The 23,460-nt window shown below is 44.6% G+C and overlaps 1 protein-coding gene across 4 annotated transcripts in view; it reads right to left on the bottom strand.

Moving 5' to 3' along the window:
- Positions 1 to 23,460, bottom strand: part of LOC144823532 (uncharacterized) — a 1,119,534-nt gene that overhangs the window by 373,290 nt on the left and 722,784 nt on the right. For all 4 annotated transcript variants that reach the window (XM_078682128.1, XM_078682127.1, XM_078682126.1 and 1 more), the window contains one exon: positions 12,963 to 13,070. In XM_078682128.1, the coding sequence (XP_078538254.1) occupies positions 12,963 to 13,070 (108 nt within the window). The remainder of the gene's footprint in view (positions 1 to 12,962; positions 13,071 to 23,460) is intronic.

The following is a 23,460-nucleotide window of genomic DNA, read 5'->3' as shown; positions in this document are numbered from 1 at the left end:
TGTCCAGTAAAACCTAGATCCGGTATTATTTATTTATATACCACATAATGGCGCCCGAACAGGGACTTGCCCTTTCCCCACGCGCCGGTGAAGCCACGCCGGCCCCCTGACCCTCTGCAGCCGTGACGGAACCATACCGTGCACGTGCAGATATTTCTGCTTCAAGTATCCCTCAGGCCCACGGAGGAGACGGAGGTGGCGGTCCAGCATCCAGACGAGGCGGTGGAGGAACGCGGCGAGTCCCGACCAGAGCCCAAGCCGAGAGTCCAAGGTCCGAGGTATCCGGAGGCCCACCCGTAACAGAAGTCCGAAGTTCGTCCGTCCGTCGTCGTAGCAGTCCAGTCCAGTCCGAGGCCTTCCGTTCTTGCTGCCCGGTGAGTACCATTGCTGGGGTAGTATCTAGACAGGGTCAATTTAATTGACTCTGGTCCGTGGGTTGGTGGTACACAGACCCAAAACGAAGTGTCCACTTCGGTGGATGCGGGTCCTGACGTGTCTCTTTATGGACCGGTAAGTTTCGTACTGTTTCAGCAGTGCATCTAGTTTCTGTTCTAGTCAGTTCTGTTCTCGAGAAAATTCATGTATTCTGTTTTCAGTATTCCAGGTAGTATTCTGTTCGAACTGTTATTTTAAATGTTCTTCATGTATTTTAATGTCGTGGTATGAAAGTGGTGTAGTTATCGTGTTCATTGTGTATTGTATTGTGTCTAGATTACAGTTCAGTCATGCCTTTATTCTCGAAATTACGTCAGTTAAAAACCAGAAAAGGTCTGCTAGAAGCAGCAGTTCCTGTCCCGCCTAGGGATAGTCCAGGTCATTTTATGTATCAAAAGCATGGCATAAGTGCCATATTATATCTAGACTTATGGGTAGAGTATACCAGAGAGTTAGAGGAAAAGTATAGATGGCCCGTATCAGGTACGTGGGATGCCGAGTGCATCATGAGAGTAGAAGAAGCATTATGGAAAAAGAAAGCCAGACAGTCACAGAAAGATGCCATCGAGTTATGGCGCAAAGAATCTCATAAAAGAACCGAAAAAGAAATCAGAAAGTCAGAACTAAGTAGAGAATCCTTAGAACGAGCCCAAGAAAGGGAACTAATCGAGATAGGTGAACGAGTTAAAACAGAACAGTCAGACAGACAGAGGAATGCCCTCATCAAGGGTATGTATCCTCTTCTTGCCGAGGGTTTGCCAAAAGCGACCCCGGAGGCATCCAGTAATTTTCCGCCACCACTAGTTCCGACTAAGCTACGTCACAAACCGACCGCAGCTGATATTTTCATCTCGTCCTATTTGGACGACACAGTCCCGGAATATGCAAATCCTGTTCCGCCAGTCCCTGTAAATCAGGCAATTCCTGCTCCCCCAGACACCGGGGCACCTCTTGCAGTACCTGCTACGGTACCCCCGGTCCAGCCTACATTACAATTTCCCGCCACGCTAGTACGAAGAGTATCAGTCGACGATTCCGGTTTAGGGGCCGCCGGAGGAGGTCCTCCTGGTACCCCGCCACCACACCAACGTAGAACGTTGGCCGAGTTACATGAATGTGCGTTACAGCGTACGCCCAAATATAAGTCCGTTGCAGATATCCGACGAGCTCTCACTGAATGCCGCTATGATCCAGTTGCAGGTGATGATAGTACAGTAATATATTCCATCCGTGTAAGACGGGTGACCGGGTATTTGGACACCCTACCAGATATGAAAGGAGATCTAGACAGAATATATCGTTTCATCCGTACAGGGGAGGATCCAGAAAGTATTGGCGAAGCCATGTCTCAAAGGAAAGCTGAGATCCAGCTAATGTTATTAAAGTTTCTGATTAATTGTCTAATAAGAGAACAAGATTACCCAACTAAAGATCCGGCCGAAATGAAAATCCTGACAAGGTGGAGTGATAATATAGCCGAGGGTAAACACAAGACTATCAGTAGTATAGAGAGTATGTACAAGAAAATTCGTAAGGAAATACTAAAGTTACACGAACAACGTAAAGCAGCACAAGTAAGCGAGAAAGAAAATGACTCTACTGAAGAGGTAGACGACGAGAATCCCACTAGAATAGCGTATGTAGGAAAATCTAGATTTCCAGATCGCCATTTGCGCCTAGAACACAAGTCAGTTTTACATCATCCAGCACCAGAACAAGGTTCTCTGGAACAGGTATTTCAAGCTACCGATCACATTCTGAAATCACGAATCGGTTACAGTGAGTTAAGTACTATGCATGAACAAGAACTAGCCCGATCAGCAGTCCGATGGATTACTGATTCTACCACTTTTCCAGACGAAATAGTGGCACAAATGTTTCTGAAATTGCCCCCAGCCGAGCAACGACTGGTGGGTATGTATATGATCCAGCACCTCATTACTCTGTATGAGGGTCAACATTCTGATCCAGGTCCGTTACACGATGTCCTGAACGAGTTACTCCAGTATAGATGGAAAGGTTTAGGTACCGATTTAATTAGTGTCATTCTAGAACAGCGCCACAAATATAGTATGTTTTTGAACCCGCATTTTGTTCATGTCTCACCCCCAGAAAGTAAACCCTTTTACATAGATAGACAGAACCCGTTACGAGAAGTACACCCAGTCAGGACAACAGATGGTGAAATGCAACGAGTGTTTGTTTACACCCCGATTACAAAGATAGAACTCTTAGAGATGAAGAAATTAATTCCCTGTCATGACAAAGATCCAGCAGGGTTCCACCGAGAATTAAAAGACATGCTCCGTATGGGAGAATACACGTATCCAGATATAATTAAAATGTTAAAAGTCCTGTTGCCCGCAGGGGTATACGAGAAACTCAAGGAAAAAGATTGGGAGGTGGGAGAGAAAAAGATCGATTGGGCAGTTCTAGAAGCCGAAGACAAGATACGAGTACCAGGTACCGGTCTAGGAGAGAAATGTAAAGAATTACCAGAACTGTTAATACAAGTTTTGCCAAGATTATTAGCCACTAAAAAGGAAGACTGGGATGCAATCTCAGCCTGTAAACAGAAACAAGACGAAGACACTAGTGATTTTTATTCTAGATTCGAGAAATGCTTTAGTATCAACAGTGGCCTCAAGACAAGTAGCGAGTCATACCCTCATCTTTTTGTTACTAAATTAGTCGAGAATTCAAGTCCACAAGTTAAGAATCGAGTTTTGAAAGTCGAAAGTACCTGGCAAGCTAATACTCCGTGCCAGATGTTACAGATGCTCCAGTACCACCAGAATAGAATCAGAGAAGAGCAAGATCATGAAAGAAAACGTATGAAAGACACGAAAATGAAAGTACTAGTTGCACAATCTGTTCCTCAAGACAGTCAGAAGAGGGGTACGAATCAAGCCAGTCATCCTGCAGTTCCCGTTAAAGGGACCTGCAATTATTGTAAACAGCCAGGTCATTTTATAAACGAGTGTGCAGTTCTGAAACACAATATAGCTACTGGTAAGACTAAAGAAAGACCACGTCCGCCTAGACAAGAACAAGTTTCACAGACTTCTCAGCCACAGAATGCACAACAGACAGTTCCAGCACCGCAGCCTATTGCTGCAACACAGCATGTTACACAGCAGATGTACCAGTATGCACAGTCCGAGTATCCAGAGTATCAGCCATATTCATGAAACAGCCTAGAGAGGGAGGTAGGCTTGCCTCTCATCGAGATACCTGTAGATCAAGAGGGTCCCTATGTTCATAGTCAAGTATTAGGGAAAGATAGAAAGTTTTTGATTGATACAGGGGCAAGTAGGACCACCATCAGTCACGCCGAAGTTCCAGGGGCTCCGCTCTCAGGCTCTAGAAATGTTTCCCTTGGATTTTCAGGAAAGCCTATTGTAAACGAGATATCTAAGCCAGTTACTCTAGAAGTAGGTCCATTGTCCCGCACTACTGATCTGTTACTTACGAAGTCATGTCCAGAAAATCTGTTAGGCATTAAGACACTGAAAGAATTAGGTGCAGTTATTTGCTGCTCCCCCGAGGGAATACGATTGTTCCTACGTGACTTCAAGGGTCACTATGTATTACGAGATTTTGATCCGAGATTGTCTAATGTTCCGCAGCATCTATGGGCACAAGGTCCAACTGATGTTGGCTTCATGCAAATCACACCCCATCGTGTGACTCTCAGGCCAGGTGTAGTGTTACCACGAATCAGACAGTACAGATTGCCACCTGAGGCTGTAGCAGCCTTATCCAAAATTATTGACGAGCTCATCGCTCAAGGAGTAGTTGTAGAAACTGACTCCAATGTATGTAATTCTCCGATCATTCCAGTCATGAAACGTACTGATCCAAATGCACCCCCTGTATATCGATTAGTGATTGACCTCCGAGAGCTTAACAAATGTATTATTCCCCAGTACCCAGTTGTCCCAGATATCTCTTCCCTATTGACAGCCATTGATTCTGAAGCCTCATTTTTTTCAGTCATAGACCTCAAGAACGCATTTTTTAGTGTCCCCATTCATCCAGACAGCCAGTTCCTTTTCGGTTTTTGTTTAAATGGAAGGAGCTATATGTTTACACGAGCTCCTCAAGGTTTCACAGAAAGTCCTAGTATTTACAGTCAAGCACTTAAGAGACAACTAGACAATATTCACATGCCAACTGACACTGCCCTGCTCCAGTATGTCGATGACCTACTGATCACAGCCCGTTCTGAACGTGCTTGCGAGCGAGCATCCCTTACAGTCTTGTATTTCCTTGCCGAGATGGGGCACAAGGTGTCCCCTTCTAAGCTTCAATTCTGTGTCCAGCAAGTGATCTACTTAGGCCACTTACTGTCCAAGAGGGGTAGGCAGTTGACACCCGACCGTATCCAGTTAATAGCGAGTCTTCCTCAGCCCAAGACCCAGAAGGAGGTACGTGCTTTTATCGGCCTCACTTCTTACTGCAGACAATGGATTCCTCAGTATGCATTTCTAGCTAAACCACTGATACAGTTAACGACACAGGAGGCAGCCGTATCGACTGTCCTCCCTTGGACATCTGAACATACACTCAGTTTTAATGAGTTAAAGAAAGCCTTATGCCAAGCTCCTGTTCTAGCTACACCGAACTACAGTAAGCCTTTTACACTTTTCGTCACTGAACGCGAAGGTACAGCATTATCTGTTCTCACACAAGATCAAGCAGGACAATACAAGCCCTGTGCTTATTTTTCGAGCACATTAGATCCTGTAGCCCAGGCTCTGCCTGCGTGCCTCAAGTCAGTTGCAGCCACAGCACTAGCTATCAGACAAAGTGATTCCATAGTATTAGGACACTCCTTGACAGTACAAGTTCCTCACTCCGTGGAAGTTCTTTTAAACCGAACACACACTCAGCACTTGACAATTGCACGTTTAACAGGTTATGAATTGACACTGTTCCAGCCACACATAGAAATCAGACGCTGCAACGTTCTAAATCCTGCCACACTGTTACCGTCAGTTAATTCAAATTCTGCCACACACGACTGTGTGGAAGTAGTTAACACTATGACAAAGCCAAGACAAGACTTGACAGATATTCCATTACCAGATCCCGACCTGACACTTTATGTGGATGGTTCATGTATGAGAACAAGTACAGGAGAACTAGTAGCCGCGTATGCAGTGACTACTGACACTGAAGTTATTGAAACACACCGTATTGACACCCTGTCTGCTCAAGCAGCAGAGCTAGTTGCTCTGACACAAGCCTGCATACACGCCAAGAACCTGAAAGTTAATGTTTACACAGATTCACGTTACGCATTTGGAGTCGTACACGACTTTGGAGTGCTCTGGCAGGAGAGAGGTTTCATGACTTCTCATGGAACCAAGATTCAGCATGGTCTCCTTATTCAAGCTCTGTTAGATGCCATACACTTACCGACATCTATTGCTATCATGAAATGCAAAGCACATACGAAAGTTACTGACACTATTTCTCAAGGTAATGATCTAGCAGATCGCACAGCCAAGCTTACAGCACAGACGCCAGACATTCCAGTTAATAAGACACCGACATACACTCCAGATCCGACTACCTGTATGACAGTTAAGGACCCCACTCAAGATGTCATAGATATCCAGTTACATGCTACTCCCGAGGAAATCAAGAAATGGTCCGAACAAGGAGGGGTCCAGACAGATCAGGGATGGGTAACGAAGGGTAAAGCCACATGGTTTCTCCCCGACTCCATGGTTCAAGTCATTATCAATACCGCACATAGTCCAGCACATTTAGGAGAAAAAGCTATGTTAGATAGTATCCAGAACATTTGGTTCAACAAGCATTTACGAGCTGCAGCCAAGCAGAAAGTCCGTACCTGTATGATATGTTGTCAGTTTAATCCAGGTAAAAGTGTTCCGGTGGAACAAGGTGGATTCCAGCCCCCTGACCACCCTTTTGAAGTCCTCCAGATGGATTATATTCAGATGGAGCGATGTCGAGGTTTCAAGTATGTCCTCGTAGTTGTATGCGCTTTGTCCAGGTGGACAGAAGCATATCCAGTCCCAGATTACACAGCCGCGACCACTGCCAAGCAGCTGGTTCGTGAATTCTTCCCCCGCTACGGACTCCCAAGAGTCGTATATTCTGATAACGGCCAACCATTCTCATCCGAGCTTATGAAACATATTTCCCTGTTGTTAGTGTACCAGTGGAAGTTCCATTGTGTACGCCATCCAGAAGCAGCCGGTCTCGTAGAGAGACATAATCAGACCCTGAAAATCCGAATTGCAAAAGTATGTAAAGAGAAAGGTGTGGACTGGCTGGTAGCTCTGCCAGTTGCCTTGTTTTATATGCGCATGGTCGCACATTCCAGATAAGGTCTGTCCCCTTATGAGGTCGTATTCGGCCGCCCCCCTAACATGTGGGGTACACCTAGACCTCGAAGTATTACCGATGTTTCAAGTAATATGCTGACAGATTACCTAGCTTCCTTGATGTCTGCCCTCAACTCTTGTCGTTCACAGGTTGCTGCCGCATTTCCAGACAATACCGAGGTGGCACCGCATGAAATCGTTCCCGGATCCATGGTTCTTGTCCGGAATTTTGATCGTTCAAGTCCGCTGGAGCCTCGCTGGAAGGAACCCCGACAGGTCCTCCTGGCCACCCGTACTGCCGTCAAGCTGGAAGGCAGGAAGGGCTGGGTCCACCTGTCACATGTGAAAAGATTTTTTGGACTAAAGCCTGTTTCAAAGAACATTTCCGAGGATCTTAAAGACTGCCAAAGTACTATTCTTAAGGACTGTCCCGCAAAAGACATTGCTACGAACCCTTCCCTGTTAGAGAAAACTCCGCAACAGGAGTATAAGCTTAAACTAAGGTCTAGTAAAATAAGTCAGCCAGTTTGATTGTCTAAGTCCTCCCCTAGGTGAAACGGTTAGACCGGTTTCTGACATGTATATAATAGACCCCCACAGAGAGAGAGTTAGTGAGAACTCTAGAAGTTGCACTATTATTTTATGTTTTCTGCTATATTTTAGCATTATGATTTCCTGCACCAGTTATGCATTTTATTTGTGTTTTTCAGTTTCTCATGTAAATAAGTCTGCTAATGTTACAGTAGAGCACACGTTTAGTGATCTGCCTCCTCATGAACTCTCTTATCGTCTTGCTATGCGTAATAATTCTTTTATCCGCATGTTACATTATTCACACCAGACCAGCAATGCCACAAATTGTTGGGTGTGTGGTCGACTCCCCCCTTTCCAGACACCGAAGGGAGTTCTGCCACTCTTTCCTTATCCATTTTCACATAATGGTTCGTGTGGAGCATGGTCCACGTTAACGTCATCCTCAACAGATATGTCTTTTCTGAACAGTACATGTTTCCCAGACAAGCAAGGTCTTCCCCACAGAACAGGGTTAAATCTAGAGAATGAAGTTTATAATCTGGGTAATTATTCTTCGAATTTTATGGTCCTGAATGTTCAGTCTGATTCTACTCCAGACTTACCTGCTATGTCAGTATTACCAGTCAAAGGTGAATTATGTGTCCGAAATAATGGTTCCGTACATGTAGGCCATAGTGATTGTACTACTATTGTCAAGTATAGTGACAGTGGGAAATCTCTTTTCAAAGCTTCACGTCATTCTTATTTTGTTTGTGGTCAGACCGCATATGTTCGTCTGCCCCTTGATTGGGATGGTACATGTTACATTGCCTTCCTACTGCCACCAGTTTTCCTAGCCCCACCTGACTATCATAGGAATTCCCACCTAGTACATACTAGACACAAGAGAAATCTCCCGATTGTCGATTATACTGAAACTGCTCTAGAACAATACATAGATATCAATAAAGGTGTCTTCCCCTACTTAGGTACTGTCGTGAATAGTAAACTGATACGTAGATTAACCAGAACACTTGAAGCAGTAGTGATTGAGACTACTTCTGCTCTAGGTAACTTAACCGAAGAACAATCCTTTATGAGAATTGTCGTGCTCCAGAATCGTCTCGTCCTTGACGTCATACTGGCCAATAGGGGCGGGGCATGTAGAGTCATCGGATCTAGTTGCTGCATTTTCATTCCTAATAACGCACCGTCTGTTTATTCAGCTATTACCAGACTCCATAAAATTGCCCATATGTTACACCAAGATCCAGGCACCTGGACATGGTCCGGTTGGTTCTGGAATATAATTTCCGCCTGGGGATGGAAAGTATTGTCATTTCTGGGTATTGCAGTAGCGATCATATTCAGTTGCTGCCTCTGTTTACAATGTGGCCCTGCGATTTGCGGCATTTGTGCTACATCTTGTATTCCTAGTCCCAAGTCCCGTCCTAAATCCCGTTCCAAGAAAATTCGAGACGAGCAAATGATACTGTATGAAATGATAGATGGTATCATGAATATTGATGTTTCCTGATGGAAACGTAGTGACAAGGAGGGAATGTGGAAAAGTAAATTTTGCCATGTTCTGTGTCCCTACGTGTCCTCCATCTTATGTTATGTGTGCATGATTAAATATGCATATGTATCCCCATGTTTGATTAAAGACGCAATTACAGTTGTGTCCATCACTAGTATGCCAGTCTCCAGTTCTCGTGAAAGCTACGAGTATCAGGCCTATGTAAAGTTACGTTGCCACGTTTCTCAGTGTGCACGTTATTTCATTGTAAAGTCCCCGTTTCTAGGCCTCAAAAGGGCCCGGACACCAGATTCAGCTCCTGTCTTCTGAGTCCTCGCTGAGGAGCGATACAGCCCCCACCTGTATCCTCAACCCTTCACTTACTTCCTGCCTCACAGTGCCCGGCTCAGCCTGGCTTTGCCTCTGAGTCTGCCAAGAGTATGTTATGATTCTAGTTATCAGTCCAGCCCTCCTTCTCTGCATTCCTAAGCTACTGAATCGCATCAATAGTTTCCGTCATTGTCTAGCCTTTACGTCTCCATGTAAGAGAAATACTGCATTTAATGGTCATTTAATATTCTTCATCACGCACTACATGTAGAATAATGCATGCTCCAGTCTTAGAGTCCGTTAGCCTTTACCCCGATAACTTTTGGATTCTATCAACATGTTCTCTAAACATCAGATACTAGATACTGTTTAGGTACATGTCGCCCTGACTCTCCAGACTTCAGTCTCTACTCCTAGCACAGAGTTCATAGCCCCCAGCTTCTCCTAGTAACACGTCATTGTCAGTTTGCGCGCACCATTAGGTTAGAGGTCCCGGCTCCTTAGGTAGCCCCCTCCATGTTTCCGCCCCATTTATGACATATTCTGTTACGTTTACATCACATGTCTATGTATACGCCCCTGTTACACCCATTTTCACCCTTATCTTTCGCGACTGCTATTGACCACACCCACTGCTCCGCCTACTGTAATTCATTGTAATGTAACTGTTTTAGTATATATATTTGTGCACTGTTATTAAATGTTACGCCGATTCTGATCCTGCCCCCGGCAGCGCTGCCATCCTGTTCCCGTGCAGGTTGTCCTGTTCCTGTCCTTTATGCTGTATTAAACCTGCAAACTCCTACTACCTCGAATCTTGACTCTTATTTATTGAGCTATCTGTTATTGCTATGTCCAGTAAAACCTAGATCCGGTATTATTTATTTATATACCACAACTCCATTGGAAGCGCATATATGCTTTTATACAGGGAATTACTGTCTTGCCCGGGGACTTGACAAACTGCTATCCAATTAGGCAAGCAGGGCTTTGAAAAAGGTATTTTGGGCGAGTTTACAACCTGGCTGTCGGGCTGTGGCCTCCAGGTGAGCCCAACCACACATGAGGCTGTGTAGAGCGATTCCTGTTTACCCTTGCTGTTCCCGGTACCAAGTACTCGTCAGGTGAATACAGTGGATGCCAAGGAGTGGGCGTTCATACTCCGAAAGCCATGCCACAACAAGATCCCAAGCGGAGCAGATAGTGTGGGGTTGGGCTGCAATCGGTGACCAGAGGAGTCTCCTCCACAGGAGCTAACTGCAGAAAATGCCAGTGCCCAGGGTGGACTCACCTGGTGCCTCGCCCTCGATGCTCGTCCTTTTGTGGTCGGGCCCTGCCCCCAACACAAGCAGAGTTGCTCCGTGCTGCCTATGGCACCTTCTGGGGTTTTCTTTGCACTGCGGATTCTCTCTCTTCCGCTGGAGAGCACGGCGCTGGAGAGGGGGGGCAGAAAGGCATGCTGGTGGTCTGGACTGCTCAGATTCAAGAGGTCAAAGCGCCCCACACGCTGTAACACAGAGGGCAGGGGGGGTTCTCACCACTACAGAGACGAGATAACGCTCAACTTGTGCTGAATGAGAAGAGAAGCGCTCACCACAAGCTGATTTAAAAGCTTACACTTGCCGAACTCAGAGTCCCACTGCAAGGCAGCAATGAAACAAAGTATTTTCTGGCCTGAGACTCTGAACGAATAGAGGGCAAGCCAACAAGTCCTTTGAGACCACTGGTGGGGCACAAGAGCAAGTAGGCAGGTAGCAGTCTAGCATATAAGGCAGATTGCAAAGTGGAAGTCACTCCTGCAGCTCGGCAGGCCAGCACGACAATCAAGTAGTCCATATGGCAGTTCCTCCTCGCAGCACACAAGTCCTCTGGCAATGTACAGATTGTAAAGCAAACTGCAGCGTCTGATTACAGGTTCCACGCAGTGTCTCAAAACATGGGGTCAGAGCCCCAGTACTTATACTTAAACATTTCTTTGATCAAGGGGTGGCTTCAAAAGAACCCTTAGAAGTGCGCAAAAATCCATTTTAACCTAGCACTGGCTTTAGACGATCAGTAGGGGGTAAATCAGCCCTTTGTGTGAGAGCGAAATACAACATATACAAAAGTAAAGATTGAACCAACTCTTCCTCTCTCAGCCCAGGAAGACTATCAGTATGCAAATGTAGCCCTTGTCACACCCAGCCCTTCCTGTGTGGTGGCTGTCTAGAAAGTATGCACATAGTGTAGCTGTCACCGAGCCCAGAAGTGTATTCAAGTCAGGCTGCAAAGCACAGAGTCCTAAGCACAGAGAAATGCCCACTTTCTAAAAGTGTAATTCCTAAAAAAGTAATGTAAAATCCAGCTACACCAGTAAGCAGGATTTATTGCCACTATTCTAAACATACCAAACATAGCAAAGCTACCCCTTTCAGATCAGGAATTAAAACTTAAAAGCATATAAGGGAATTCCCAATGCTAATTAAATCAAATATGCCAAACAGGTGTGAACCAATCCTACCTTGTTTAGAGGAGAAAGTACATGCACTTTAGCACTGATTAGCAGTGGTAGAGTACCCTAAATCCTAAAGCCAACAAAAAGAAGGTGAGAAATATAGATAGGCGAAGGCAAAGAATTTGGGGACAACCCTGTAAAAAGGGCCAGGTCTAACAGTGCCTATTGAGTGTTGTCGAGTGTCATAATTTACGACAAGCAACTTTGCTAAACCTTCTCAATTCGAAGTGCAAGGTTGGTGTTGTCACTTTAAATCTAGCATCCTGAAATTATTTAAAAAAGAACACAACTAGAATGGTTATGGTTTAATACTGTCGCACAATGTGTAGTTAACACAACAAAGTGCTCACTTTCAGGGCCAACCATCCAGAATGTCCCAATATTTAAGAGAATCACAACAAAGGAGAGATGCACTCTAACATTACTATGTGTCTACAAAACACAAATTACATTGGGTCTAAAACATGAAACTTAATAATATACACAAACCTTGTTTTGATTATTATACATTCTTTATAACTCTGTTTTTTTACTTCTTTGGGCTAGTAGACCCGATGTATTTTGTTTTTCTCTCCTTTGTTGTGGTACCCTGAAATGAGTATTAAGAAACAGGATACTTTTACTCAAACAATCTGTCATGTTAAGCATGTCTGAATTGATCAAATATTTACCTACATTTTAGTAGCAGGCTGCACTGAAGATCCAGCTGCAGCGATGCTCACAATATTTGAAAATGAATGCTTTTTACCTGTTTTGTGGACTGGGCTGAAATCTGAGAGAGAATGTCTCCCATTATCAGACAATAAATTAAATTCTCAGCCAATCTGGAAGAGAAATCAACATGAAAATTGAAATCTGTGTGTCAATCAGAGTTGAGTCACAACTAATAAACATTATTAGTTAGTAATTAGGACAGGGTAATTTTTTAAACGCTAATCAATGGTCTCCAAGTCAATAAGCCAGATGTTAGAAGTCTTCGAGGCCCTAGTTTTCAAAATCAGAGAAGTGGCATCTATTCCATGCACCACATACGAGACCAAAAGCCCCAAAGTGATAGTTATGCTAACCCCATCAGGACACGAGTCTTCTCCGTGGGCAGTATTTAAGTTTGTTGGTCTTTCATTAATAAGAAACTGCTCTGAAAAAAGTTTGAGACACTTGCTTATAGTGAGGGACATTACATGCATTTATGCATTTTAGGAGCTCAGTGATTAAAAAACAAATGTCTCTTCACATTCTCATTATTTAGACAAATGAAAACTCTTGTCAAATCCCAGCAACATCACAATCAATAAGAAACGTAGGCTACCTGAGATGGGTCCAATGCTGCTTTCCCCTCCTTCTGTTCCAAGATGTCCAGTCAAGTTCATATTTAACACATCTTCCTTTCTCAAACACATGTCAGCGTTGAGAACTCCTGCAGTGCAAGATAACAATATTCAGGAAAATAGGTTTGTGTGATACGTTTTGTAAAAAAAAAAAAAAAAAGTATACATTTCTCTCTCTCTCATCAGTGACGTCATTTGAGATGTCATCAGTGATGTCATGAGTGATGTCACTGACCATGTGATGAGTGATGTAATATGTGACGTCATCAGCAGTGCATTGCGGGCGCGCAAGTTATAGTTAGCTGAACTAACTATAACGGGGGAATTTCAATGGTTTTGTATGAGTGAAATGTCCAGCTAACTATAACATGTGTGAAACCTCTGGTTTTTACAATAAATTTGCAAGGTTTTTTTAATTGCTAATTCCTAACTATAACATGTGTGAAACCTATGGTTTTTTCAGTGAATTTCTAAGATTTTTTAAATGCTAATTCCTAACTATAACGTGTGTGAAACCTATGGTTTTTTCAGTGTTTTTCTAAAGTTTTTTAAATGCAAATTCCTAACTATAACGTTTGTGAAACCTGTTTTTTTCAGTCAATATATATATATATATATATATATATATATATATATGCACAGGAAAACTAAACAGGCACTTCCCTTACAAAGAAGTACAAAGTTTGCATGTCTGCAGTATTTCTTATTTTTCACCTTATTCATCTTTTGCTGAATCAACACATCATCCACACATACACAAACCTACTTGCTCCCTTTCTTGGCTGGGGTTATCAATCATTCTTCTTTAATTCAAATTCAAAGTACAGGCCTTTTATCGACGCTTTTTATTATAACAACTACCCCGGCCGAAAGTACTATGAAATTTGCACACTTGCTCCCTTTCTTGGCTGCACTTATCAATTATTCTTCAATTTCATATTTTGATTCAAACTCAAGGCCCTTTATCGAGCCTTTTTGTTGTAACTACTGTTGCAGTGATTCTGCTCCTACACACAACTGTGCATAAAGACTTACCACCTCAGTGAATTACGGTGTTCCAAACCCCACCTTAGTACCCAAACCCCCTAACAGACTAGCAATCAGTGACTCATTGGTTCTTCCTCCTATAGCAAAAACACCAATTATTATTCAACCCACAACATGCGACTTCGGTTACCTCAGGTAAGGTAGATAACAAGAGCACTCTTTCATTACATTCTTACACCAGTCCAAAACAAGCATTTAATAAACACACCTGCAACTTTGAAATGTTTATTTCTAACACCGTACTCTCATGCCCAGTACCTTACATAATACAAGCAAACATATTATCAGAAACAAAGTTGCCAGCATTGTTACTATTCCATAAAATACAAAGGGGGAAAGCATCCTATAATGCAAAAGGGAAACAGATTTAAAATAAACCTACATTTCACCCTCCCTACTTAGCAGGTTAGTTTATAACTACAGAAGATCTCATACAACTACATAGGCAGACCCATACCTCTGTTACTCAGCAGTAGTGGATCACATTGAGTTCTAGACAAACTGTCAAGATACGAATGTTCTCAAACTGTGTGTAATCATGCCTGCACACTTCCTTACTAAACGCGCAAGTATAAGAGATGCCACAGCTGCATATCTCTTATGGTTCGAACGTGCGAACATCATTCCGAATAACACACACAGTATCCAACATAACCTTGATGTTTCATACTCTCACTATACACACTAAAGAAGCGAGGCAGTCTACAAATGTAGTATATCAAATTATTCTCATATGAAGCAAAATACTCACCCTTCTCTAAACAATATTGCAAGTGCGTGTTGTGTGCAAAGCAGAGCAGGAAAACAAAAATGGTGTTTAAGCTTCTAATAAACCCATGCTAACTTAACACGGTGTGAGTGCAAGGCTCAGCCCACGACACATTTCCTTGACCAAAGCACATAATATAAACGTGGGCAAATTACGAACGCAGAGTCCAAGCCTAAAAAGCAGAGTCAAGTTCAATTTTGCAAAAAAAATTATTCGATCTTTGATAAAAAGCAGTAACTAAATAATAAAGAATAGGTAGAAAAATCAAACAGTCGTATTCCACCAGCGTATAAGCACAGTATGTAGCAACAGCATCTAACAGGAAGTCATTGTTCTCATCTGAAAACATTTCAGCCATCCAATTCAATAGTGAGAATGAACATACATGTTCCTCAACGACCGGAGCCTCTGTCACCATGGGAGGAAAACTCGGGTCATCTTCAATGTAACTGCGTGCCAAGAAGTCATGCGCCGCTGCAAAAACATTCCAACGTCCCATTATTCCATGTATCGCTGCTAAGGCCATAATCCCGCCGCCAGAACAGAGCAAGTCATGAACCACTAAAGGGCTCATCAGCTGGTCATAATCCGCGTTGGGAGACACCGTACTGCAGAGACACAAATCCAGAGCCCAGTCGAAATCACAGCTCAGGCAATGGAACACAGGTTGAACGCATGTGAAAAAGGAGAATCAAAACGATAACCAATAAGCTGCACTCAACGTTGCAAGAGGCAGCGCTCCATAGTAACTAAGCATTCGGTTGCGGACCAGCAACAACCAAGAAATATTGTCGTCTGCTGCAAGATGTGCATCCATATTCAAGTAAACAAATTAATACAAGCACATCGGCAACTAATGTGAGCATTAAGCACAATTCACCAAAGATGCTGGAAAAAATCGAATGAAAAAACACCGACAAGACACCAAATATAGTTTCTACAGAAGTCACAAGGCCAATGCTTATAACTTTAAAAAAGTAAGCTAACCCCCTACTCGAGGACGCATTAAAGATAGTCTAAATTAACTCCCTAGAATTCCGGGGCACGTCTGTATTTAATAAAGCATACACTTCTGTGCGGGTGTTTGCTACATGAAGGACAAATGTTTCTCTAGCAGATGTAAGAGCGACCTCTTTTTGAGACAATAGCACTCTTATACGGCTCATTTGGTCGACTCTTCTTTCAAGGTCGGAATCGACGGCCAGATGGAAACATCCAGCTTCCCATACAGAGGAGTAAACACAACTTTTTTATAGCAAACCACACGCTCAGTTACCGTAATCATGTAAGCGATGCCTGCTAACATCGCACAATAAGCCACACAGCAGTGTCTCCAATAAGTGACCACTTCTAACTATTGTCATAGCGCGCCCTGTGCTCTGATTTGACAGTGAGAGAGTGATCGCACCATAGTTTCTACTGCTAATCATTCTCAGCATACGCTACGAATACGATAAAACGCCGATAATTTTAACTCTGGTCCTTGATAATATGCCCCAAATTTCGTAGTGCGCCCTGCATCGCAAAATGCGATGCAGGGGCATATTATCAACAACATAAGGCGATACATTATCGCCGGTTTTATCGGCAGGAAACTGCCGATAAAGCGGCGATAATGGGCTTGATAATAGGCCCTTGTAAATTCCCATAGCAGCCCAGGTTCAGGTGTTAACCTGGGCTGCTATGGAATTTCACAAGGGCATATTATGAAGGCCATTATCGCCGCTTTATCAACAGTTTCCTGCCGATAAAACCGGCGATAATGTATCGCCTTATGTGGTTGATAATATGGCCCAAATTTGTTTTATTAAGTTAATTGTTTACTTACCTACAATGATCCAGATTCCGTTGTTTATCACCCCCCACCCTGCCACTCCCCCGCCTGTCCCACGGCAAATCCCTCCACGGGCCGCGTCTGGGCTTGATAATACGCCCTTGTTAATTCCCATAGAAGCCCATGTTAACACCAGAACATGGGCTTCTATGGGAATTAACAAGGGTGTATTATCAAGACCATTTTCGCCGTTTTATCAGCAGTTTCCTGCCCATAAAACGTCGATAATTTTAACACCGGTCCTTGATAATATGCCCGTCAGTGTCATATTATCAGTAAAGGGTGATACATTATCGCCGCTTTTATCGGCAGGAAACTGCCGCTAAAGCGGCGATAATGGACTTGATAATAGGCCCTTGTAAATTCCTATAGCAGCCCAGGTTCTAGTGTTAACCTGGGCTTCTATGGCAATTCACAAGGATATATTATCAAGACCATTATCACCGCTTTACCGGCTGTTTCCTGCCGATAAAAGCGGCGATAGTGTATCGACCTTTATTGATAATATGGCCCATAATCCCTTAATGTACAGAGACGCACAAACTGATATTAAACAAAAAAAATAACAGCATGCATTATAGCAAAACACATTTACTACTATAAAACGTTTAACAACGGACGAATATAGGGGCATATTATCAAGACAGGCGATAACAATATCGCCGCTTTATCTGCAGTTTTCTACCCATAAAGCAGCAATATTATTATCGCCTGTCTTGATATACCCCATAATTCCTTAATGTACAAAGATGCACCGCACACACTCCCATACAACTTATCAACTCACTTTTCAAATTGATTTGTAGATTAAGAAGAATACCACTCACACAGTGGATATTCTTGTACAGAATCTCTCTAGTTCCGTGTTTGCAGCAGAACCGTCAAATGGAACTTCTTCCCTCTCATTTTACACATACATACATATAAATAACCAATTAAAATCCTGCACACATTAATTCAAAACAAAACACACATTTCTATTGAATTAACATTCCAAACCTTTCCAACTGACATAACTTTCCACCCTACCCCCAACAGATCATGCAAAAGTCAACTGTCAACAGAGGTCAAAAGTTCAGCACTGTATATAACACTGCTACTCAACAAATTTAGACTATGCATAAGCACTTACTTATAAGTACCAATTAAGCAAAGACGTCTCATTACAAGCAACAAAGATATAAACACATAAACTTGATAAATATCTGTAAAAGATGTATTTTTAATTCATGTTTCTTGCTTACTTACGGTTATGGAACAACTTTCAAAATTTGCACTGTACGCGCACAATAAATATACCGTAAAAAAAAAAAATAACATACATCACTCATTTTTTACAATCACCGGACACCCCATCCACCAAGCCTCAAATATAACGTTCAAGACCGTAGGTAGAGCCCCAAATCCACCGCGGTACCATCCGGCTCCCTGCATCATTCGGGAGACGGAATTGCTTTTGGTCAGAGAAACTACCTTACATACTGCTCTCTCAGACGAAAAGCAATCTGCTTTCCTACTTCAAAGAGAACTCTTGCCCAACCATAGCAAACAGCAGACTCCCACGAATAGGCACCCTATAACACTACAAGAGCCGACCCTCGGAGACGGTGCTCCCCAGGGCCATCAAAGGCTCAACAAAGGCCATCAAAGATTTTGAACTTGGACATCATTGTAAATCCCCCTAAGCAGTCCTACGGGATCAGGAATTCCTGTAGCAAATAGCAAACTTTTCCGATCAAACTACACACTCAATCTACACACATAAACAAATAAATAAAAAATCAATAAATGACTCTTGCCGTTTTCACCACGCTCCACGTTGGGTCCGCTGTGGCTCTGAAGAGTGTTTTGTTTGTTTTGTTTGCCCGGATTACTGCTCGCGGAACCCGCTGCGCGGGTCCCGCTTCGCTGAGGCCACCACCTAACAGCCTTACCGAAGGATCTTTGCCTGTAACTGTGGGGACCTGCAGGGCTGCGAGCGTGTTGTGGGCGCAGGACTTCAAGTCCCAGGAGCGCCCACAACTCCCAATTGCCAACAGCTGGGACGCTCTCCCTGCAGGCTCCTCCCTTAGTACCTCATCGCGGTAATAAGCCGCCTTTCTGCTTGCACCGGCGGATTTCCTTGACTCTTGCCGTTTTCACCACGCTCCACGTTGGGTCCGCTGTGGCTCTGAAGAGTGTTTTGTTTGTTTTGTTTGCCCGGATTACTGCTCGCGGAACCCGCTGCGCGGGTCCCGCTTCGCTGAGGCCACCACCTAACAGCCTTACCGAAGGATCTTTGCCTGTAACTGTGGGGACCTGCAGGGCTGCGAGCGTGTTGTGGGCGCAGGACCTCAAGTCCCAGGAGCGCCCACAACTCCCAATTGCCAACAGCTGGGACGCTCTCCCTGCAGGCTCCTCCCTTGGTACCTCATCGCGGTAATAAGCCGCCTTTCTGCTTGCACCGGCGGATTTCCTTGACTCTTGCCGTTTTCACCACGCTCCACGTTGGGTCCGCTGTGGCTCTGAAGAGTGTTTTGTTTGCCCGGATTACTGCTCGCGGAACCCGCTGCGCGGGTCCCGCTTCACTGAGGCCACCACCTAACAGCCTTACCGAAGGATCTTTGCCTGTAACTGTGGGGACCTGCAGGGCTGCGAGCGTGTTGTGGGCGCAGGACTTCAAGTCCCAGGAGCGCCCACAACTCCCAATTGCCAACAGCTGGGACGCTCTCCCTGCAGGCTCCTCCCTTGGTACCTCGTCGCGGTAATAAGCCGCCTTTCTGCTTGCACCGGCGGATTTCCTTGACTCTTGCCGTTTTCACCACGCTCCACGTTGGGTCCGCTGTGGCTCTGAAGAGTGTTTTGTTTGTTTTGTTTGCCCGGATTACTGCTCGCGGAACCCGCTGCGCGGGTCCCGCTTCGCTGAGGCCACCACCTAACAGCCTTACCGAAGGATCTTTGCCTGTAACTGTGGGGACCTGCAGGGCTGCGAGCGTGTTGTGGGCGCAGGACTTCAAGTCCCAGGAGCGCCCACAACTCCCAATTGCCAACAGCTGGGACGCTCTCCCTGTAGGCTCCTCCTCTTCCTTTTCCACTTTGGATAGTATATTTACAACTGCAGATTCCCGCGGCGCGGGAGCGCGCAGGAGGGCGCCGGGAGAAGCCCGGGACAAGGGCGGGACCGTCTGTGGCCGTCCGGGGACGCCCGAGGACGGGACGGGCCACCCCATTAACATTTATGACCCAGACTTGAAGGTAGGATCTTAATCCATGGCATCCAACAGCGAGAACTCCAGTGTTGTAGGGACTAGCAGAAGAACCCTAGACAACTACTTCACTAGGGCTTCCGTGGACTTGGACAAGGATGACTCATTATCCGAACGTAGGATAGAACGACGTCGTTCGATTGAGTCCATGAAAAATAGACCACTAATTGATCTGGCATCTCCTCCCATTATGTCGGACACTATCATTGATACCCCCTATGAAGATCCATTGTCCCTGGATAAATTCCCCCTACTCCTTAGAACTACTCCACCGCCTACGGGCTCCCTATCGATTGTTTCTCCATCTAATGTTTTGCTCTCATGTGTTCCTAGTCCTGGCATACATGTAGATAATGCATCTTGTTCCTTACCTAAGGAACCGCCCAAAAGGTTAGGCAGACCACCCACTATGTCCAAAGCCCTTGGTCCACCACCCACTAAAAAGAGGAGGGGGCTAGGTGCTCCTCACAGGGGCAAGCTTAGTCATACTGAGTTTGGTAAGTCTTTAAAATCTAAGACAACTGGCGTAATTGCATCTAAAACTACAGTACCTACTGATATAGCGCCTATAGTAGTACCAACTCTAGACCCAAACCTTACACCCCCTGATAATAACCAAGGTGGGGGAAATGGGGTTGCATCCGTTCCATGCCCAGTAACTACTCCCCCTAATGACATTGAGCAGAATAACGTTGAGCAGTTACTTAGGTCCTTTATGCTCCCGATTTTGGATATCCTAAAAAGGGTGGAGCACCGACTAGGTAGTCTGGAGGCATTGTTTGCTGACAGGACAAGTATTTCTATGACCTCCTCAAGGTCTACTACTGTGTCGACAACTCTACCCCAGATTCCAACTGCCTCTGCTCCTATCCTGTCGGCTCCAAATGGCTCTAATAGTGGGAATAAGGGAGCCACTAAACCCCCTGACAATAACAAATCGAGCTCTGAAGATCCCCATAAGAGTTCTGCTAAGGCTAACACTGTAACCACTAAGCCCCCAAATAACACCCAGCAGAAAAACTTGGCTTTCCAACAGGTACAGGTTCCTGTGCAAACAGTGGTAAAATCTATAGCCCAGGCTGCAAGAGAATCTCAGAAGGGTGGTGTAAATCCTAGCACTAAGAGCAATCAACCCACTAATGACAAACTATATGGACCTAATGTTGAATTACCCCCAGAGTCGCTACCTTTTGTAGTTGTACTCACAGGTGTCCCCCCATTAGAGGTAGGTAGAAAGGAGGGCCATCCTCAACTTAAGAACAAGATTCTACATTGGTTAGGACAAAATAGACCACTCCCATATTACATCGACGGGGCGATAGTCCATGTCAGGCGCCTGCCTTGGCTGGGTAGTAGGGAAAAAAACATCGAGGGAGATATAGTTGTTATTAATTTTAGGAACCCAGAAGCAGTCAGGTGCATACTAACTGGGCCCCCCGGGAATCTGAACACTGCTATAGTCCCACACGATCTAACCTACTTCTATCCAAGGTCGTATGTGACCCCTACCCTTCTTTCCGGGGGGCTACCTGAGCCCCACGGTAGAAGGAACATTCACATTCCTTCCCACAATAGCTATATGAGTCACTTTCAAAGGCCCCTGTTTACCAGGGATAATACAGGGTGGAACACAGTCCCTGCTAGTGGCCGCAGTATGCCCTTTGTGGCGTCAGAACATTTGCAGGGGAGTAGGAACATGGAACACCTGATCCCTTTTACCCCACTGGAAACCTCCAACAGATATGGCGCCCTCTCCAGTCCCGACGGTTGCGATTGACTTCCTGTTTTGGCCGCTCCCCTTGTAAATGATTTAAGTGTTGGTGGAAGGGGGCTAGTAGGGGAGGATACCCAGACTGAGACAAGGTTCTCAATTATACCCCTCCAACCTGGCATTTCCCCCTCTAGTATACATGAGGCCAATAGCACTATAATCAATCATGATATTCCTATGGTACAGACGAGTCCTGAAGTGGGAGACCCAACTGTAGAATATGCCATACCTTCTATTCAGTTAACTGACCAACTGTCTCGCAAAAATAAAAATTTATCATTAATATCATGGAATGTGGCGGGCTTGGCTGCAAAGCTAGATTGCATGGAGTGGTGCGATTTTGTGGATAATCATGGTATCTGTATATTCCAAGAGACATGGGCCATGAATATCCATCATAGAATGGGTTTTGTTACTTACGCTGAGCCTGCAACTAAGGGACCTAGAGGTAGACCTTCTGGTGGTCTGACCATATGGGTGGGTGTTCATCTTGGGTTCTCGGCCAAAAGGATTAACATCAATACTTGTGATATATTATGTATCCTCCTGTCTCGCCCAAACACACCCAAAATAGCGATTATCAACATCTACTTACGCCCTGTTTTTGGGGGTGGGGCTTCACAGACTCTAGAGTCCTTAATTGCACTATTAAATAGTTTCTCAAGCGAGACCAAGGTGTTAATGGGGGGAGATTTTAATTGTCATTACGAGCCACTTGGGGGGGTTTCCCAAATAACATCAGAGGAGGATGACGCCTGCCGTATCCCACCCCCAAATGTTTATCAAACTAAATCTTGGACACCCATGGCCATGCAGCTCACTTCATTGACATATACATTCTCGCTTAGAGCTTGTAATGGTCGCTTCCCGGGGGATAGCCCGGGAAGGAGTACCTACAATGGAATGGGCCACTCATCAATAATAGATTATCTCATGGTTAGCATGTCCTTATGGCATTCGATCCGTAAATTCTATGTACTTGACCGCTCTGAAAGTGACCACAACCCCCTGGTAGCAGACTTGGAATTGCCACTTCCCGATGGGGAGTATCAGGAGGATGATATGGTCTCCAGCAACATGAGGATCTTACAGGGAGGTAAAAGAATCCGTTGGGCCTCTATTAAGTCCTCTTCAGATAATCTGGCACTATTGTACAAAAGTGTCATTCCTCAGTTTGAGTGCTTAATAACATTGCACGAAAGTGCCCAAAATCTTGATAAAGACGCTAAACTCTTAAATATCCATAAAGAACTAATGCTGGCCCTGGGGGTTAGTTTTTTTAAACCAGCAAACCAGCCCAATCGACAGGCATGTGTCACAAACCCCTGGTATAACCAGTCTTGCAGGAGGGCAAAGACCACTCTAATTTCCGCCCTCAAATCAGGCCATAGAGCAACCATTATGGCTGCAAGGAATACCTATAAGAATCTCGTTTCCAATGCAAAATCTGAATGGGAAACAGAGAAATGGCATGCTATTAAACAGGCTTTAATTGCGAAAGATGCCCGAACTTTTGGGAATTTGGTCCATACTGGGAAGCCAGAGGGTAAGGCAAAGATTGATCCCAATATTGCCGAGGAAGCCTGGTGTACCTACTTTAGCGATCTTTACTCTAATCCTGCTTTACAGCATAAAGTTTTATTAACCACGTCCCTGAGATCGGTCCCTGGATGTCTCCCTCCCCCATTTACCATGTCGGAAGTTACACTTGCGGTACAAGCACTAAAATGTAGCAAGGCCCCAGGGCTGGACAAGATCCCAGGTGATCTTTTCAGAGATGAGCCGAAGATCTGGGTCCCTTATCTGACCGTTC

Source organism: Lissotriton helveticus, chromosome 3_1 (assembly GCF_964261635.1).
Source record: "Lissotriton helveticus chromosome 3_1, aLisHel1.1, whole genome shotgun sequence".
NCBI classification, from domain to species: Eukaryota; Metazoa; Chordata; class Amphibia; order Caudata; family Salamandridae; genus Lissotriton; species Lissotriton helveticus.
This window is presented reverse-complemented; position numbering and strand designations above follow the sequence as displayed.